The 21,262-nt window shown below is 44.4% G+C and overlaps 1 protein-coding gene across 1 annotated transcript in view; it reads left to right on the forward strand.

The window, feature by feature from the left end:
- The first annotated feature begins 6,565 nt into the window (after nt 1-6,565).
- LOC138276386 (adhesion G protein-coupled receptor E1-like) overlaps nt 6,566-21,262 on the forward strand; it is a 718,998-nt gene continuing 704,301 nt past the window's right edge. Inside the window, exon 1 of the mRNA XM_069219188.1 lies at nt 6,566-6,678. Coding sequence (XP_069075289.1) covers nt 6,648-6,678 — 31 coding nt within the window. The 5' untranslated portion in view covers nt 6,566-6,647. The remainder of the gene's footprint in view (nt 6,679-21,262) is intronic.

The raw sequence follows: 21,262 nt of genomic DNA on the forward strand, positions 1-21,262 counted from the left end.
CAATCGGCTATGGTTTAGGACACAAGGGACACAACTAAAAATGGTGTAGTATTTGGCAATGGCCTTGAGCGACCATGCCCCCTTTAATTATCTCCTAAGGCCGCACCCAGTCCCCAGAGTGAGAAATTGCAAGATACTATGGTGGAGGCCTGGTGGCACTCTGCAGGGGCTGGCTGTGCTGATCCTGCAACCACTATCCATGGATCCACACCAGATGAAAATAAGCACTAAGCTCTCACAGACATTAATCGCAGGTGGGCCACAACTAAGCACCTCTAACTCTCCTTGAGTAATATCCCTTCAAGGCGTTTGAGGCGACTCGATTTGAGACCCTACATGTTTTGCTAGCCATTGAAAATGACTGCTCTTGGTGCTGTGTTGTTTGACTACTTTTTTTGTGCTGTGATCTTGACGTCATTTTCAGACTTTCAAGATGCTGTTCCTCCATTTTGTGCCAAGTGCCAATCAGTTGTCAGGTGCAGACCTGTGTGCAACTTCACCCCTCAGTAAAACTAGGGAACTTTGGGCCTGATGTAGGAAATTCCTGAATTGCGAGTCGCAAATTGTGAGTCGGAGAGGATCGCAATTTGCGAGTTGCAATTCAGGATCCCTGACACCATCTGCGACTCGCAAGGGGGTCGCAAAGGCCCATCTTATTAATATTAATGAGGTGGGTCACAGTTTGCGACCCTCTTGCGACTCGCAGCACTCACAGGTATGGTGGCCTGCTGGAGACAATAACTATAAGGGGGTTCCCTAGAAGGATGCAAGTAGCTCAATCAGGGAAAATTGGGTGTGAGAAAAAACTACGGCGTGAGCTACAATAATAATAAATCTGAAGCTATAATAAACTTCAGACGTGAATCCGTATAGGGACTGATTCATATATTATGATAAATTCAAGTTGATAAATAAATAATTCATAATTGATGATATCTGACTGCTAAACCAAGACGAGTAATCACAAGAAAAAGGGATCAAAGTCATAAAGTAAATAGCTTTAATAAATCATGTGAATAAACAAATAATCATAAAATATAGAAAATATCTAAATTCAGGCACACCACATTCGAACTGCTCAACAATAGACAAAATAATGTAATGAAGAGAGATCATAATACAAATAGAACAAAATTAATGCAAAAATTCGTAGAAAATGCAAAATATATATATATATACAAGAAAAAACAATACTCAATAGCTGACAAATATATATAAAGTCTAATACAAAAATAGTCTATATTTAAATTTATATTTTAAAAGAGAGAACAAGTTAGAGTGGCATCGCTACAGCAAGGATGTGCTGAGGGAACCGACGGCCCACGCGCGTTTCGGTGTTCCTAGTGATTGTAGGTCACCTTCTTCAGGGCCATTCCCATTAGTATAATATGGTAAAGGTCGAGTTTTAGCAGCCAGATTTTAAAGTTGATTGAACACTAAACGCTTGATATGTTTGGATCGCATAGTCATGTCATCTAATAAAAAAAGGAATATATGGTTATGTATTCAAATGTTGCTGTTAGCAAACCGATAGTTACCGATTACAATTTTTATATATATATATGTGGATATATATTTCTACATATAGGTAGAGTAGATACTTGAGAGCAATGAAAATAATAGTTAAAAAAGAGAAAAGTAGAGAGATAATAAGAAAATAGAGAGTTGAAATGAAAAAATGTATATTAATTTATAAGAGTAGACCAAGAGGGCAGATAGAGGATATAAGTAGAGAAATCAGGATAGATAGCTAGCAGTAGTTGTATTAATTATGTTAGTTAGTGAAATAGTTAAAGTATGGTGGAATAGTACTCTATATACTGGTGCTTAAATCTTATGTCTCATAGCTGTGGGAACATGCACTCAAGTGTATTGTGAGGTTACTTCCGTAGGATAAATGTTTACTAACTTACTTGAGTTATCTTGGCTGGAAGTTCAGACAATACTACTATTATATAGTAGTTCTAATCTTTTATAAATGCATGTAACCATCTGGTGTGATAGGAGAAGGTGGTCTGGCTACAATATAAAACAGTGAACAAGTATATATAAGTACAAAGGTGTATGCTTACATCACCAATGAGACAAGATAAAAGGTGAAACATACAAGATTTTAATAGTATTGATTGTTAGCTCTCGAGTCTATGATGAAATAAGGACTTTAAAGCAAAGATATATAAGCACTTCAGGTTACCTGCTGTAGCTGAGATAAATTAAGCTAATAACCTTTATTCAATGATCTTTTCTCGGTCTCCGGGTTAGTGAGGTTTTGGATGATAGTCCTAAACGTATAAACATAGTTATAGTTAGGCTAGCCTAAAGTTGTTAAAAATTATTAAAAAGTGCCGCATAAGTCGCATATAAGTCTTCCGAAGCGGGGAGAAGTCCGGAAGGGCTTTCTCCGAGCTCGGGAGAGTTAAGACGTATTGCAGAGAGAAGAGAAAAGGACTCACCGATACGCTGATACACTCCTCGCTGGTGAACAAACATCGGCGGCCGCGGCTCCACGGGGTTATAAGAGTTTAGCTAATTGATATCTAAGCTAGACTGGACCGCGGCCTCACAATGCTTCGTTGCGGCCTCCTGTAGCCGCCATGTTGAAATTCCGACGTCCTCTATAACAAACGGGGCGCAAAGCATAGTTATCAAGCACCTGACTAATAAAAGGCGCTAAGAGAGAAAACTTAGCTGACCTTAGAGATGTACTGTCGACAATGTTATCAAGTAAGGATAGAAATAATTGAGGTAACAGGTATACTTAATTAGAAAGCATTAGTAGCTAAGTTAACTGCTATATAGAAGCAGCCGAGTGGGTAACGAAAGGTACTCAAGTTCTCCTTAATATGACAATGGGACACTAGTAGACAATGATAATGATAATGGAGGGAAGAAAGGGATATATAAGTGTAGAGAAGATTAATGGAATAATATATAAAAATTAAGAATTGAGAATTAGAGTGAAATTAATATTAAAAATAAATGGAAATAAGGAATAGAAGAGAAAGCATAAATACAGTAAGAGACATATTGTAGAATGGAGTGAGAAAAAGAAGAAAATGGAAAAAGATTGAAAGAAAGATAGGAAATGGAAAGGGACAAAACATACCCAAAAAAATGCCAAACTATATATGTTTCTAAGTATGATGATATTACTCCAAACTCGGTGGAGCATCAGGAAAACCAGCAATAATTCAAATAAGATGTATATTAATCAAATAATTGCGTTTTCCCAAGGGATAAGCTCATTCAATCCTTTGGTACAACTATCTAGGGTGAATATCCAAAAAACTTCTTGTTTTTTCCTTATTTTTTGATCCTCTATCTGTCCAGCTTTCTTGATTTTTTCTGGAGACAGCAGACCACAAAAGCAGTTTTTTTTTTGTAATGCAGCCCGTTTTCCTTAAAGGAAAATGAGCTGCATTACAAAATGGAAAAATGAAACGTTTCAGTTTAATTTTTTCAGAGCAGGCAGTGGTCCTGCGGACCACTGCCTGCTCTGAAAAAACGTTTTCCAGGCCATTCACAAAGGGGAAGGGGTCCCATGGGGACCCTTTCCATTTTGCGAATGGGTTACCACCAGTGTGACACTAGTGGTAGCTGCAATTGCTTTGCAACCGCGTTCGCGGTCACAAAGCAATGCAGCATTGCGCTGCGACTCGCAATTAGGAAGGGGAACACCCCTTCCTAATTGCGACTCGCAGTCCCGTTTTGCGAGTCGGTAACCAGGTTACCGACTCATAAAATGGGAATTGGGCATCGCGATGTGGGTTTTGCACGTCACAAACAGCGAAATTCGCTGTTTGCGACGTGAAAAACCTTTCCTACATCTGGCCCTTAATTACAGGTTTTGTAATAGCAATACATGCCCCCACCATCCCGTAGACACTTACTGGGAAGTATGAAACATGCCTGTCAAAGGCTACGTTTGAACATTCAAGAGGCCACAGTCCTTATTGTAATTAATACTAATCATAACGACAACGACCAGAATGCATTGACGAGGACTGGGACGTCTTGACGCCCAGTCTGCAACCCGATTAACTTACTTTCTAAATGGCTTTATTAGCACCAGCTCACTCTTACACATTCAATTCCTGTCTTCTGCTTGTACAGACACAATAAAGTAAGATGCTGGGCTTCATGCTAAATTATGTTGTTGGGGCACTGGCAGTCTTATCTTTTTATCTTACTCAGAAAAACCACTGACAGGCCTACACGTACAATGATCTCCGCAGCAAAAAGGAGGGGCCGAGCTTTTCTCAACAATTTAACTCTCCGAGTTCCTCCTTCTGTGTTAGAAGAACTGTGAGCACAATGGGGAACAGGAATGTCTTGGTGTTTTTAGGTAAGTGTCATTATTAAAAACAATGCTCTGCAGGGCGCCAAAGTCTTTAGTTATGGCTACTCCTAATGAAATTTGTAAAATAATGAATCTTGGTTATATACATATGTATTTAAAGCTCACTCTGGAAATGACAAGCATAAATTTGTTTCCAGGGCGGGAGGGTGTTCAGATATTCCCAAAATTCGCAGGGATTTTGGGAAGGGGATTTTCCTATGGGGGAGATTATTTTTCCTTGGAGACTGTTTTTTTTAATTGTGCCATTGCAAAAAGGCTTTGACTTTTTCTACAACGCATAACTGTTCAATATGTACGTCTCGCAATAGGGAAATGCCAACGCCAAAACACAGTAGTTCATGAAACTTTCTGAGGATTATGGTTGGGAAGCTGCAACTAGCACAGCAGCTTTCCTGTCTTCCCCAGTAAGTTATGTACACCTTCAAAAGGAAGGAATCTGTGGGCATTCTCAGACTCCTCTTTGCCACATCTCGTCCTGATCATTGTCACAAATGTACATCTGCCAAAGACAGGAGTAAACACCTTTCCATGAAAGGAAGAACATTAGTGCACCCCCAAAATTCAGTTATGCACAAAACCTATTTCTCCATCTTGAAAAACATTTTACTGTGGGAAAGAAATGAAAACTGTGTGAAAAATCCATTGGCATTTCACCATCTGTAATTATGCACATCTTATACTCTAACCTCATTTTAATAAACATAAATTCTATTTCCTCCATCTTAGATCGTAGACCCAACTTGTAAGGTTGAGTCAAACGCAGAAGTTGTAAATGGGGATCTTCAAGCATCTGAATGATGGCAACTGTCTCTATGGGAAAAGTGATGTTAGGGGGCTCCTGGTTACTAAACACGTTTGTAATAGACAATTAAATGTGAAGGGTTCCCTCTTGTCACCAATGGGTAGATTTACTAACATTTCCTGCAACACATTGCTGTGCTGAGTTGTTGGAAAGGGACCGAGAAAAATATGCCAGATCTACTAAGATTTGGGCCCATATTTAGACTTTTTGACGCAAATCAGCACTTGGGCAGATTTGCGTCAAAAAGATTACCGCCTGCTAACGCCATTCCAACGCGCCAGCTGGGCACTTTATTTATGGAATGACATTAGCCGGCGCTGCGGCCTGGTTTGCGTCAAAATAAATGACTCAAACCGGGCAGCGGAAGCGTAGGGAAGACTGGGGGTTGTGCGTCAAAGAATGGTGCAAGTCAGGTTAGAGTCAAAAATATTGACTCTAACCTGACTTGCCCCATTTTTGACAGACAAACCCCATGGAAATTACTCCTGTCTTAGCAAAGACAGGAGTCATGCCCCCCTGCCCAATAGCAATGCCCAGGAGACTTCTGTTCCCTGGGCATGGCCATTGGGCTCAGTGGCATGTAAGGGGGCCCAAGTTAGGCCCCCCCCTATGCCACTTAAAATAAAGAAAAAAAAATACTTGCCTGCACTTACCTGCACTCACCATAGATGGGTTCCCCCATCCATGGGGGTCCTCCAGGGGTGGGTTAGGGTGGCAGGGGGTGTCCCTGGGTGCAGGGAAGGGCACCTGTGGGCTGCTTTCATGGTCTTCCACCATGGAGAAGAGCCCACAGGTCCCTTAACGCCTGCCCTGACCCAGATGTTATTTTTTGACGCACATTGGGATTTACGTCATTTTCCAGCTCCGCCTCCTAGCCATGCGCCATTTTTGCTCAGTTGGATAAATATGGCGCACAGGTGTTTACGTCATTTTTTGTGCCGAGTGCCAATCAGTTGTCAGGTGCAGACCTCTGTGCGACTTCACCCCTCAGTGAAACTATGGAACTTAATTACAGGTTTTGTAATAGCAATACATGCCCCCACCCTCCCGTAGACACTTACTGGGAAGTATGAAACATGCCTGTCAAAGGCTACATTTGAACATTCAAGAGGCCACAGTCCTTATTGTAATTAATACTAATCATAACGACAACGACCAGAATGCATTGACGAGGACTGGGACGTCTTGACGCCCAGTCTGCAACCCGATTAACTTACTTTCTAAATGGCTTTATTAGCACCAGCTCACTCTTACACATTCAATTCCTGTCTTCTGCTTGTACAGACACACTAAAGTAAGATGCTGGGCTTCATGCTAAATTATGTTGTTGGGGCACTGGCAGTCTTATCTTTTTATCTTACTCAGAAAAACCACTGACAGGCCTACACGTACAATGATCTCCGCAGCAAAAAGGAGGGGCCGAGCTTTTCTCAACAATTTAACTCTCCGAGTTCCTCCTTCTGTGTTAGAAGAACTGTGAGCACAATGGGGAACAGGAATGTCTTGGTGTTTTTAGGTAAGTGTCATTATTAAAAACAATGCTCTGCAGGGCGCCAAAGTCTTTAGTTATGGCTACTCCTAATGAAATTTGTAAAATAATGAATCTTGGTTATATACATATGTATTTAAAGCTCACTCTGGAAATGACAAGCATAAATTTGTTTCCAGGGTGGGAGGGTGTTCAGATATTCCCAAAATTCGCAGGGATTTTGGGAAGGGGATTTTCCTATGGGGGAGATTATTTTTCCTTGGAGACTGTTTTTTTTAATTGTGCCATTGCAAAAAGGCTTTGACTTTTTCTACAACGCATAACTGTTCAATATGTACGTTTCGCAATAGGGAAATGCCAACGCCAAAACACAGTAGTTCATGAAACTTTCTGAGGATTATGGTTGGGAAGCTGCAACTAGCACAGCAGCTTTCCTGCCTTCCCCAGTAAGTTAGGTACACCCTCAAAAGGAAGGAATCTGTGGGCATTCTTAGACTCCTCTTTGCCCCATCTCGTCCTGATCATTGTCACAAATGTACATCTGCCAAAGACAGGAGTAAACACCTTTTCATGAAAGGAAGAACATTAGTGCACCCCCAAAATTCAGTTATGCACAAAACGTATTTCTCCATCTTGAAAAACATTTTACTGTGGGAAAGAAATGAAAACTGTGTGAAAAATCCATTGGCATTTCACCATCTGTAATTATGCACGTCTTATACTCTAACCTCATTTTAATAAACATAAATTCTATTTCCTCCATCTTTGATCGTAGACCCAACTTGTAAGGTTGAGTCAAACGCAGAAGTTGTAAATGGGGATCTTCAAGCATCTGAATGATGGCAACTGTCTCTATGGGAAAAGTGATGTTAGGGGGCTCCTGGTTACTAAACACGTTTGTAATAGACAATTAAATGTGAAGGGTTCCCTCTTGTCACCAAGGGGTAGATTTACTAACATTTCCTGCAACACATTGCTGTGGTGAGTTGTTGGAAAGGTACCGAGAAGAATGTGTCATATCTACTAAGATTTGGTGCTGTTTCTCTCTCCTTCCCGCGCTGGCGCTCTTTAAGCCAGCCTTGCAACATGCATACACCTTGGTATCATAATGCAGGTGTGTGTATCTGGTGTTTATCATCGGTCCGATACCCTTTTAAGTACAAAGTATATAACTAGGCATAGTTGAAAACGTTCCCTACATTGGATGTGCTGCACTGCAATTTAGAACAAGTTAGGAGCAATGAAAGCCTTTCTCCTTTGTAATGTCTACCTCAAATAGGCGTTATTATTTTGTGCAAACCCCTTTTTACCCTTTTTATTAGTTAGGGCTTTGTATCAAAATCCAAGGGTGGTTTCATGGGTACGTCTGTGATATGTCCCCTTGGCACACAGTAGCACAAAATTGTGCATAGTGCTACAGAACATTAGTTTGGAGCTACTTTCAAGTGCAAAGCAAGTTTTGCCCTTAAAATTAAATCCATATTCTACACTTTGTATCACTTTTATAGTGGAAACCTGGCGCAAAATGTTAGAAAACCTGCACCCAAATGCTCTTTCAGCAAGCAGTGAGGCTGGTGAGTGGGCTCTCCCATCAGGCATTAGTCTGTGGCCTGTAGCTGATGAGTCTGACTTTTGGCAGAGTCAGTTAAGGCTTTCATCCTTTGCAGGCTGATATTTTGAACATTGTTAAAATGAGTAATGGCACTGCCCGATATACTTGCTATAAAGCTCCATGTGAGAAGCAATTTATTGAAATACCAGTCCTGAACTTATGAAAAACACCCTTACGTTCTGGTTTTAATTCTCCACGCAGAGGCATATCCTTGACTGAAGGCTAGTATGGAGGTAAATGTTGACATTTCCACATATGTTTTTTTGAACAAAACATCTTGGTAACTTTGGACTGGTTCACAAAGCACAGTGGAATGTATTTCAATCTATACAATAGTCAATATACCACATTTTGTATTGCTCACAGATAGGCTACATTAGAAGTCAAGTACAGCCTTTAAGAAATGATTTGCCACAGGACAGTTTACTAAATTGTATTTTAAAGCACATTTCCCATTATTTTGCCTATAAATTCATATCTTTACAGGCAGAACTGCGGAGACATGCATATAATAATCCAGTACATTATTGGCTGCTTCAAAACCCTGAATCATTATTTGAATATATTTTCCTCTGTGTATGTTTCATGTTGACCTTCCTACCAATTGTGATGTGTACTGGTCATAAAACTACGAAGTGGTACCCCTCATCGCTATGAAATGACTATACATCGCTGTACCAAAAATCAAAATATATAAATAAAATAAATGAACCTACACGCCGAATGAGACAGGTGGTCATAATACAGTGTGAGGCAGTGCTTTAAATGGGCTTGTACTGTCTGGTACTGAGTACTGGCACTTTTTTATTTTGAGAGGGAGAGTACCGGCACGTACTCAAGAAAACTGAATACTTTTACTTGGAGAGTACCTGCACTTCTCGGAATCAAGCAGGTACTCTGGCGCAGAGTACCTGCACTTTAATTTTTCCATTTCAAGCACTTGGTGTGAGGTGGCGTTGGCACAAAAGGTGCAAAATAGTGCTGTTAAATATTTACACTATGTGTCACTAGTGAGCTTATTTTTGGAGAGAAGTATTGTGCAAGGAATGTCACCAACAGTGTTTTTGGATTAAGTGTTAATGGAATGAGGATGATGCAGAAATGATTTGATAGTGTGAGATAGAGGTTGAGGATGAAGTTCGTGAGAGATAAAGTTGATGCAAAAGACACACATGGATGAGACAAGGTGATGAGCATCTTTTAGGCAAGGCTAGGTCTGAAGACTGTCAGGATTATGTGATTCCCCTCATTAACAAATGTGTGTAATGCAGTTCGCTCTAGAGGTTTGGGTGAAAGGTGTGCGTGGTAGTGGGTGTGAATGTGTCAAAAGGTTAGGGTGACCTGAAGACGTTGCAAGTAATTTGTTGCAATTATACAACCATGTGGTATGTAGGACTGAGCGATCATTCGGCCAAGTGGGTTAGGAATACAGCCAGGAGTTATTACATTTGTAAATTAGAGTGTTTGTTAAAGGGGCGTGTGATAACAAGATGGTCACTGACAATTATTAGGGATGAAAAAAGGGAAAGGTTCAAGGCTGGATGCAGAAAAGGAACAAGGATTTATGGAGAAGTGTTATTTCAAAAAGATCACCGCAGTGATATGTTAGAATGGAGTGGTCAGCGTGAAATTGGTTGAAAGTCTTATGTGCTCAATTATGAACGTCCTGTTACCTCCACAGGGAGTACCAGGAATGGAATTTATGCTTCTGGTCAGTATCTCCCTATGAGTTAATGGGGATTACAATTTGTTGTCTCAGAATGGGGAATAACATCAAACATGGGAATACTGGATCCAATTCTGCACGATTTGCTGCATTACGGAGCAAACAATGGTCGCAAAACTGTTGCCATTTATCACCTAGTTAAGGCCAGTGGTAAATGGTTGTGGGGCTTTATTGTGCACATGAAGCAGAGGAAGGGGCATGGGGGCATGGTCCTTTTCTTCTCAGCTCAGGGAACTTTATTTGTTCCATCCCGGCTGAAGTATGTGGTCAGGAGCTGGGCGCATTAGCTGCCTCTAACCCCTGTAGCTGCACAGGTAAGGGTGTACCAAACGTCTCTGGGCCCGGAGTTATTGATTTTGGAGTTTGAAGAAATAGTAAGTCAAAGCACAGGCATTGGGACACACATAGTTGCCCAGAGAGGTGTACCCCCAGGACTACCGCTCCTGGCAAATTGTAATGGATCCTTTTGATGCAAGTGGTTCTTCAATGCATGGCTGTGTCTGCCAAGGATCTTGAGGAGAGTGCACATGAATAGGGCTATTGACTTTGACATCCACAAAGGAAAATGTTATTTTGTACGGAGAGGGCAGGATTGAGATAATACCAATTTTACAAGTGACGATGACCTGACAACTGTGTATTCTAGGAAGCTGGGAGAAGTATGAGGGGATGGCGATAATTTAAACTGAATCCGTCATTTATGGAGAGGCCAATATCTCCACCATGCATGAATGTGGCATGTTTGGTGTGGAAGGCAATTGGTGATGCAGTGTCATTTTACTCGACCCAGATTTAAGAAATTGCTGTCATATGAAAGTGAAAAAAATTATGTTTCGTTGTAGATGGAAGGAACATTCTATAGGCATCAGGACACAGATTCAGTAATAGGGCTCCTTTATGTTAATCTGGGGATCTCTTTAGTGCTGAGGCAGGCGTGAGTAATGAGAGTAGGGTTAGCTACTTCCTTACAGCCGCAAGAGCATACATGAGCCTGCCGCTTAGAAAATGATGCATAGAGTAGAATTGTTTAACCACAGAATAAACAGTACATACATGATCCTTTGGCCTTATTTAGAGATGGTCAGCAAATGTCAAACACACAATTGCAATGCAGCGGGTCTCGCATTTGCTCAAGTTAGAGCTATTAGCGTTGTAAACTCCTAACTGGACTTTTTTTTGCCACACAAATTAAAAGAAAACAAAACACGCTGAAATTGAAAATGTAAAAATCGTGCACGATTGCGCTATGTAAACCCCATCGCTATGGCGCTGCATGGAAAAATCAAAAGATAAAGTAGTCCGGAAATCATGCTGAAAATACTGAGCCTCATATGTTTTCAGTGGTTTACCTGTACTGTGTAGGTGAGCTAAACACTGGAAAAGGGATGAGGTATGCATGCCTTTCACAAATGAAAGCAAGCAGATTTTAAAAGGCAAGCCCACGAACCAATGAAAGTGACTGACGTGACATGGGTGTGGTTAGAAGGCCAAAGAGAGATTACAGCAGGGGACGGAGTGCTTTCCGCTTGCCCCTAAAAAGACAATAAGGCCAAGTAACTGCTTAGGAAATATAGGGCCAGATGTACAAAGCATTTTTCTAATTGCACATGGCCTTATTTATAGAATGATGCCATTTGTGACTGGAAAAATGCTTTACCTATTGTAAAAAGTGCAAAATTCGAATCAGTAACTTGATACCGAAACTTATTTTGTATTTGTGATTGGGTATTTGGTAGGGGCGTGCATAGAGGTGCCTTCCAAATATTGAATCAATAATGGTATGTATGACTGCTTTGGAACCAAATTCTGGTCACAAACGATAATCCTTGACCACCAGTTTAAAACTGATGGTAACACAATCTCTTGGGAACCCCTCTCCTTTAAGAATATAAATAATAATACTTTTTAATAGCAGACAGACCACTGCCTATTTAAAAAAAAAAAAAACTTCAAGGTTTAATTTTTTTCTTTATAACAACATTCCATTTTCCTTTAAGGACATGTTGCATTTTAAAAAAAGATGTATTTATTTAAAAGCAGTCACTTGGATGGTGGCTTACTAAGGTCAACAGACCACCATGTCTGTGATGGCTGTGATTCCTATTTCACAAACTGCGACCTACCTCACTAATATTCATGAGGTATGTTGATTTGTATCTCACAAGGAATCCCTAAATGAAACTAAATCAGTTTCATACATTAGGAACACAGATTTGCTAATTGTGATTTAGAAAGAATCGCAATTAGGAAATCGGTATGCCTAATGTTTGTACATCTGGCCCTTTATGCCCATTAGCTTCAACAAAAATCTGGTGCTTACTTTGCACCTTTAAATACAGAAAATAACCTAGAAAACAGCCAGAAACTCTGGCAATTTAGTGCAATTACTGTATATTGATATTCCCTTAAATATACTGACAAACTCCTTTGTGTCCATATGGAAAATATCTATCATAAATTCAGGGCCTCTTTTACAAGCTTTTGGTGTAGGGCAGCACCGCAAGCCTTCTTGCTGCGCTGCCATGCATCATAGGAAAAGGGCAGGACTGCACTGTGTCTACAAGATACGGTGCATTCCTGTCCTTGTCCCCTGTGCTGGCACACAAATTGCTGCCATGCACCAATGCAGGCACCCTTGCAGCATTATTGTTTTTTGTGAAAGCACCTTCCTGCACAAAAGCAATCAGGAGAGTTGTTTTCCTCCTTATATTTGTGCAGCAGACTGCAGCACACATAAAAAGGGAAAAACGGGGAGAAATAATGTTATTGCACCCTGTTGCATCACCCTTATGCCACCGCTGGGGAGGCATACGCTTTTATGGAACCTTGTAAATCTGGGAATGCGTCAAAATCCATGGGTGTTGCATGGGAACACCCACTACAACATACATGGAAAGCCTCCCTGATGCAAAGTAAGGCAACCCAGAGACTGGGGCTGTGTTGCCTTACTCCATACGAAGAGGGATATGTAAAGCCATGCAAAGTGGCTTTGTGTGGCCTTGTAGATATGGGTCAGCAGCCTGCGTGACTGGTGAGTCACAAAAAGTGACGCACGGCGGCGCAGGCTGCTTGTCAATATGCCCCTAAGTGTTTCCATTTAGGATTATGGTCCTACATTGCTCCCGTAGAGGGGACAAGCTACTAAATGATAAACAAGGGTTCTTCTTCCCAACTCAAACATAAATAAATGTTTTTTAGCTTTTAAATCTGGTAACATGGATTAATTGTGCTACCAATTAGGCAACTGTACCTTCAGGGCTACGTGTATGATGCCTTTTTGAGGGTGCAAAAGGCCTGATTTGCAGAATCAGGCAGTTTGCAAACACAAAAAGGCATTTCTAGGTGTACAAAGCCCAAATTGGGATTTGGCAACCAGTCATCGAAACAGTATTTGGAAGGGGGTGTTTAGGGCATCCCTTCCAAATACCGATTCGCATTAGTATGTCGTAAAATATTCACTCTTTACTGCCAACTCAAAGTTGGTGGTAGCCTTTCTCAAAGTGGAAGGGACCCCTTCCCGTTTGAGAATGGTTGAAAAAATATATTTTTTTAAGAGCAAGCAGTGGCCCAAGGGACCACTGCCTACTCTTCAAAAATGAAACCTAAACATTTAATTTTTTGCTTTTTAAATCCATCCCCATTTTCCTTGAAGGAAAATGGGCTGCATTTAAAATAAATTACGCCCACATTTATGTGGGCCCTAGCCATACCAACGCCATATTAGCGTCATTTTTTAATGCTAATGTGGCGTTGGAAGGCCAAAAACTCTGTGCCATATTTGCAAAGTGGCGCAATGCTTGCATTGCGCTACTTTGTAACCCCTTGCGCCACATTATGCCTGCGTCAGACATTATATATGCAAGGGGGGCGTTCCGGTGGTACGGGCAGCCGAAAACATGGCGCAAAGAAATCTATGAAATTTCTTTGCGTCATTTTAATCAGCTGAGAGCATGCGTTAAAAAGAGGCTCCGATTGTGTTCAATGGGCCTTTGGGTGCTTTTCAGGATTAGCGTCATAATGTTTGATCTAATCCTGCAAAGTGCCAGACTGGCATAAAAAAATTATGATGCTAGTCCCCTTGACTACAGCCATGGTGTGCAGTATTTTAAATATGGTGCACACATGGTGGCGGGGGGGGCGCTAAAGGGTGCAAGAAAAGTGGAGCTGCACTAGGTGCAGGACCACTTTTCATATATCTGCCCCCTAATGTTTTCTTTAAAATCAGTCACAAGCGTTGTGGTCCTCTGACCCCAGCAGGCCACCATCCCTGTGATGGTGTGATGGCATAGAATCGTAGTGGGTCACAAATTGTGACCTACCTCATGTTTAATATTCGTGAGCTAGGTCTATTTACTACCCACGAAGAATAGGGGCTAAATAATCCCTTTGTACATTAGTAATAGCGATTATCAAATAGTGATTTGAAAACATCACTATTTGGTAATTGCTATTACTATTGATCGAACATCTAGCCCTTAGTATCAATTGCCGAAAGCAGTCACACCAGTGGCTAGAATCAAACGTCTGAAATGTCTGAGCAGAAACAAAAAAAATTAATTTGCTAGAAATAGACACACAAGAAACGTGTTTCCTTCCCCTTACAGTTCACATAAAAGAATCACGTTGTAGGCAGGCAGATAAACTTCCTTCAACACATCAAGCTTGCCTGATACAGGGAACCAATAGAATTGACAGGTGGTTCTTTGTGGTCCTCATGAAATATTCCAGTATTCCAAGGTCTTTTCAGTGAGCCTGGTCATTTTGATGTTATACTACACCTAAAATGTTTCTGAAAATGTGAGGCTACAACATTTGAGTGAACAATTTTTCAAATAAACAATGCAAGTAGCAATATGCTTCATATGCAATTCTGAATGAATCTTTTGAAACATTGTATTACTTCAGGGTGCCTAACATTACACAGTAGACCTGAGTCCCCTCATAAGGAGGAGGCCTGGTAGGGTGACAAAGAGAGCATGCATACTGGAGGACAGCTGCTCTAATCCCCTCCTTTGTCTGAAGCACAGTGGACTCCGATCTGCTCCTGACTTTCCAAATTATCCTCGTGTCCTACGCCAAGCTCTGCCCTGCCACTGCAAGTGCCGAAGATGGTCAATTAATGTAGACCCCAGACAGATGCATTCAGATGCACCTGGGCCTAGTATCCAGGCCTTCCCAGGAAGTCATGGAAACATACTTGGTCTTTTTCCGCTATCCCAATACCAATATGTTTTCCCATTTCTTGCATGCAAAACGCAGACTCTTCTACAATATTAGCCATGTCAATTGCATCCTTTAAACTGGGATTGGCTGCCAATAACTGTTGCTGAATTTTCCTGCTTTTATATTGAACTATAAATTGGTCTCTTATCATTTCATCACACATCCCACCAAAGTGGCATTTGACTCACATCTTTCTCAGCCTTGTGCCAAATTCGTCAATGGATTCACCCACTCATTGTGGTTGGGTATAAAACTTATACCTGGCCATCACCACATTAGTCTCCTTAGCAAATCTATTGTAGAACTTCACCATAGCCTCTCTATTTACATCATTAATCAGTGCTCCTTCTCCATGTCTGGAGGCATTAATTTAAACATTCTCTGAGCCTCCACACCTAAACAGTTCAAAAGAATCGCTTTTTTCTTGCACTGTCCAATGCTAACAAATAGTTATCGAAAATGTTGATTCACTGTTCTCATTACATGATAGGCACACCTTGTTGTGGGAGGAAGGGTGTCAGCACTGCAATGGATACCTGTTCCATACTGTAAATTGGCAATCAGGCATGTTTAGACTCCTCCCTTCTTGTTTTTTCATATTCATGTACTGGTTTCCATTTTAAAACAACATTAAGGCCCTCATTACAACCCTGGCGGTCGGTGATAAAGCGGGGGTAACACCACCAACAGGTCAGCGGTAAAAAAAATGGAGTAATGACCACGGCGGAAACTGCCAACACTTTAGCACTCCGACCGCCAAAGTGGTAGCAATAAATACCACGGCGGTAACCGCCACCAGCCAGACGGAAGGCAATGTACCGCCCATTGCATTCCAACACGCCCATCCACCAGCTTTTCCGGGGCGGTACCAATGCCACCAAACCATGGCGGAAACAGAACACAGAAGGGAAACAACTCACCTCTCGACACTCAGGGAAGAACCAGGATGCCATGGAGCCCGAGCTGCAGGTGTTCCCCATGCTGGTGTATCTTCTCATACACCAGGAACATGAACGTCGGCGACGACGACCACAGTGAGTACTGCACCTAACACACAAGGGGGGGAAGAGAGTGACACATACACGCAGCACGCAACACCCCCACCCCCACCCTCACTCCCAACACTATACACACAAACACATGCAACAGCATTACATATATACCCCATAACCCTCTAGAATAACGCAAGGACAAAAGGAATGGAGTAAAATGAGTGTAATATTAGTTATACTTAGAAATATGTTCAGAAAGAAACGCATCAGGTCGAAAACACACAGGCACCTCAGGGGGACGGGGAATGGGGGGGCACCCCAGCCGGAAGATGGTACAATGCAACTGCTCCTGGAGGGGGCTCCATTCCCACTGCCTGGTCCTGGGGAGTGCAAAGCCACAGTCTCTCAAGTGGGTTGTTTGCCCACTGCTTGGTCCTGGGGAGTGCAAAGCCACAGTCTCTCAAGTGGGTAGTTTGCCTACTGTTTGGTCCTGGAGAGTGCAAAGCACCAGTCTCTCAAGTGGGTGGCTTCTTCCACTGGTTCTGGAGGGGGCCTTGTGCCCAGTGTGCTTCATCCTGGCAGGGAGGGGCTCAGTGGATGACTTCTTCCACTGGTTCTGGAGGGGGCATTGCTCCCTGTGCTGCAGATGTTTTTGATTGCAAGGTCACAGTCTCTCACCTGGGTGTCACAGCAACAGTGTTTGCAGGGGCCAGGATGCACTGCAGCCCATGTAGTCACCAATACACACTGCTCTCTGGTGGTTACAGCTGCTCAGTGTATGCCAGTTGCGCTGCAGGTGCTGGCAGTTGTGGTGGTAGCCTCCAGGCCTTCACCTGCAGCCTCGGACGGCTACCCACTGGGGCTGCTGCTGGCAGTGGTGCTGCTTGCGGCGGGGTAGGTGGCGGTGCTGGCCACAGCGCAAATGGTGGTGCTGGCCGCAGTGCAGGTGGCGGTGCTGGCCGAGGTGTAGGTGGCGATACTGGCCGTAGTGGTGGTAGCCTCTAGACCTTCACCTGCAGCCTCAGATGGCTGAAGTGCCCTGGCTGGTGTTCTGTGCCCCTTCCTGCCCTTGGCAGATGGTGGTGCCTCCTTGCTTCTGCCAGCTGGAGTCTTTGACTTGGCCTTGCTGGCTAGTTGTGCCTTCTTCCCCTTGCCAGGTGGTGGACCCTTCTTGACCTTGGCAAGTATTGGTGCCACACTGGCTGGGATGACGGGTGCCTCCTTGGAGCCTCTCACAGCTGCAGAAACCACAGCGGCCGAGGACATGGTGGCTTAGGTGCTGGGCTGGGTTCTAGCCACCCTGGCCCGAGATGAAGGACGGGGAAGGGTAGGGAAGAGGTCAATGTTGGCGAGAAAAAGCTTCATAGGGAGACTGGGGTGGGAAGAGGGTGAAGGTTTGGGCATGGAGGAAGAGGGAGTGGTTGTAGGAGGTGTCAGTCTGCTATGTTTGGGTGCAGGTGCATGGGCTGGATGCTGTTGTGAGGTAGATAGCTGGTTGGTGGGTGTGTGCTTGCGTTTGTGTACTTTGGGAGGAGGGGTAACAGACACAGCGGGAGAGGACACAGGGGATGTATGCATTGATGTGGGGGTGGTGACTGCCAGTGAGGGGTGTGTAGTGATGGCCGTGCTGGTGAAGGAGGTTGTGGATGAGGATGTAGTGCATGCAGGTGTGAGTGGAGACGCTAATGGGAGGGGGTGGACGAGGAGGAGGAGGGGGACACAGTGGAGGCAGTGGATGTTGGTGTGTCTGTATGGGGATGGTGCTTGTGTAAGTTCCTGTGAGATGAAGTGTGGTGCTTGTGTTTGCCTGAGCCACTTCTGTGTGTTGATATGGGTGATTTCTGGTCTGAAGGTGTGCTTGGGATAGGCTGGGGTTGAGGTGATTGGGACTGAGTAGAGGAAGTTGGAGGGGGTAGGCTGGACACAGGGACAATGGCTGCCATCATTGCGGAGGCCAGAGCCTGGAATGCTCTCTGTTGGGCCGCCACGCCAGAGTGAATGCCCTCCAGGTATGCATTTGTTTGTTGCAAATGCCCTGCTACACACTGGATGGCATTCAGTATGGTTGACTGCCCAACACTGAGGGATCTCAGGAGGTCAATAGCATCTACACTGAGGGCAGAAGGGCTGACTGGGGCAGGGCCTGAGGTGCCTCGGCTGAAGGAGATGCCCACCCTCCTGGGTGAGCAGGCATGGGAAACATGCTGGGGGGCTGCTGGTACGGCGGGTGGCGGCTGTACCTGTTTTTGGGGTGGGCAAAGAGGTGTCTGCCACTGCCAGGGAGCTTCCATCGGAGGAGGAGTCGCTGTCGGTAGTGTCTCCTCCCATCTCCGTCGTGGTGCTCCCCTTGCCCTCCGTCCCACTGGTGCCCTCACCGTCGGTGGATTTGGCCTCAGGCCCATGTGGGATGCAGCTCCCTCTGTCGCCGGTGCTTCTGCTCCTCCGCCAGATGATGCTAATGCACATAAGGACAGGGTGACAAAACAAAAAGAGGGGAAGAGACAGAGGATACTCTTGGTCAATGCCAGCAACAACACTACCGTTGGTGTACACAACACACAGTGATCAGCCCTGTGCACTAGGCCATACACTACCAGTTACAAAGCTAGTCACCAGCCCATGGGGTACAATGCCTAACGCCATTAACTGCATACCTGAAACCCACAGGACCCTGCCCAGTAGTAGATGCCCACTAACACAATTGGGGTTGGAGTGCTTCAGAGCCTGCCCAACATGAGACCTACTCTGCCATTTTCTCCCTGGCCTAGGGGCACCCACAGCCCACATCCCCCACCCAGGTAAAACCTTAATGCATGCAAAGTCATGATTCTGAATCTGTACACACCCCCTTGTGGCTGCTGTGATGCCTTCAAGTGGCCATCCAACTCTGGATAGGCCACCACCAGGATGTGGAACATCAGAGGGGGTCAGGGTACGATGGGCACCCCTTCCTTGTTGGGAGGCAAGCCCCAGCTGGACCTCCGCCATCTTCCTTGCCCAGCGGCGCAGGTCCTCCCACCGTTTGCAGCAGTGGGTGCTCCGCCTGTCGAAGACGCCCAGGGTCCGCACCTCCTTGGCGATGGCACAACAAATACCCTTTTTCTGATGGGTGCTGACCTGCTGGGAAATATGCTTAGAAAAAGGGATTAGTCATACCGTCTGGACTGTTACACTCATGTCCCACCATATACCTCCCATCCCCTGACGCACAGACATTGACCACCAGCCATGCAGCCTTCTGCCCAGGACCCCTCAGCCCCCCCCCCCACACGAGGCTTACACACACAGCAATCCATACATTCATGGACCACGCATCATGCTCACAGTGTACTCACCTGGTTGTCTGGAGGACCATAGAGTAAAGTGTACTGGGGTAGGACCCCATCCACCAGTCTCTCCAACTCCTCCGAAGTGAAGGCGGGGGCCCTTTCCCCAATCATTCAAGCCATTGTCGTTTCCAGGCACAGGTCACAGCAGCATTTGCAGTGTAGGTCCTCTTCTCTTGAAGGTCAGGTAGCAAGTGAGTGAGCAGATAGAAAAAGGCGGTCACGTCCGCTGCGTGCGTACCGTCACTGCCGGCATACATCACCATTGGCTCCTGGAACCCATAGGGCCCAATGATAACCAATGCGAAGTTGCGCGGCGGTTGTCAACCGCCAACTGCAATGGTGCACAATGTCAGCGGAATTACCTCATTTCCACTTGTCTCACCTCACAGGTCAGGCAGCAGCCATTTTCAGGGGGGCACAGGCCATGGCACCTAACTGCGTCACAGCAGACATTGGCACATCAACTGACTCTTGAGTTCACATACTGTTTCTGTAAAGGAAGAAATGCATTTTTATTTTCACATGTGTGAAAATGACCCTCAGCTCACTGTTTTTCTCCCTATAGTTCAACCGCTGAGGATGAATAGGAGATGGAGACATCCCCCCATGTACAGACCCCTGGTGGACTTGGCAACAATGGAGGACTGGCTCATTATCCTGACCTACAAACCTTATAGGGCCACAATCCAACAACTGTGTGCCCAATTGGAGCCAGACCTGATTTCAGCTATCCGCCAGTCCACAGGTATACCCCCTCTAGTGCATGTCCTGTCAGTGCTCCATTTCCTGGCAAGTGGTTCATTCCAAGCGACAGTGGCCATGCGCTACCTCGTATTCCCTCAGGTGGAGGATTTGGCAACAGTGAAGGCTTACTTTTATGCCCTGGGTCATAGCCCCAACATCATTGGTGCCATTGATGATACACATATTGCATTTGCCCCCCCCCCCGGAGAAATGAACAAGTGTTCAGGAATAGAAAAAGATTTCACTCTCTGAATGTGCAGATGGTGTGGTTGGCAGACCAGTACATTTCCCATGCCAATGCCAAGTATCCTGGCTCTGTGCATGATCCCTTTATCTTGAGGAATAGCAGCATTCCATATGTGATGTCTCAACTCCAGAGGCACCGGGTGTCGCTAATATGTGAGCCCATGGCCCCCACCCAGTTGATGTAGGTATGTGGGTCTGGGTTTGGCCCTAAGGGTGAGTGTGTGGCTAACAGATATCCCTCGATATTTACAGGTGACTCTGGTTACCCCAACCTCTCATGGCTACTGACCCTACTGAAGAATGCCAGGACAATGGCAGAGGAACGTTACAATGAGGCACATGGGCCAACAAGGAGGATAATTGAGAGAACCTTTGTCCTCCTGAAGGCCAGATTCCGGTGCCTCCTTCTGACAGGTGGATCCCTGTACTACTCATCCAAGAAGGTGTGCCAGATCATCGTTGCATGTTGAATGTTGCACAACCTGGCCTTGAGACAGCAGGTGCCTTTTATGCAGGAGGATGAGCCTGGAGATGATTGTGTGGCAGCAGTGGAGCCTGTGGACAGTGACGAAGAGGAGGCAGAGGAAGAAGATGTGGACAACAGAAGTATACTCATTCAACAGTACTTCCGGTGACACACAGGTAAGACACTGTAACTTCACCTTCCATTACAGTTTTGTATTGGACATTCAACATGGCAGCCTGATTTCCCTATTTCTATGGCCACTTACTGTACCCT

The sequence above is a fragment of the Pleurodeles waltl genome, chromosome 2_2 (assembly GCF_031143425.1).
Source record: "Pleurodeles waltl isolate 20211129_DDA chromosome 2_2, aPleWal1.hap1.20221129, whole genome shotgun sequence".
Classification (NCBI taxonomy): Eukaryota; Metazoa; Chordata; class Amphibia; order Caudata; family Salamandridae; genus Pleurodeles; species Pleurodeles waltl.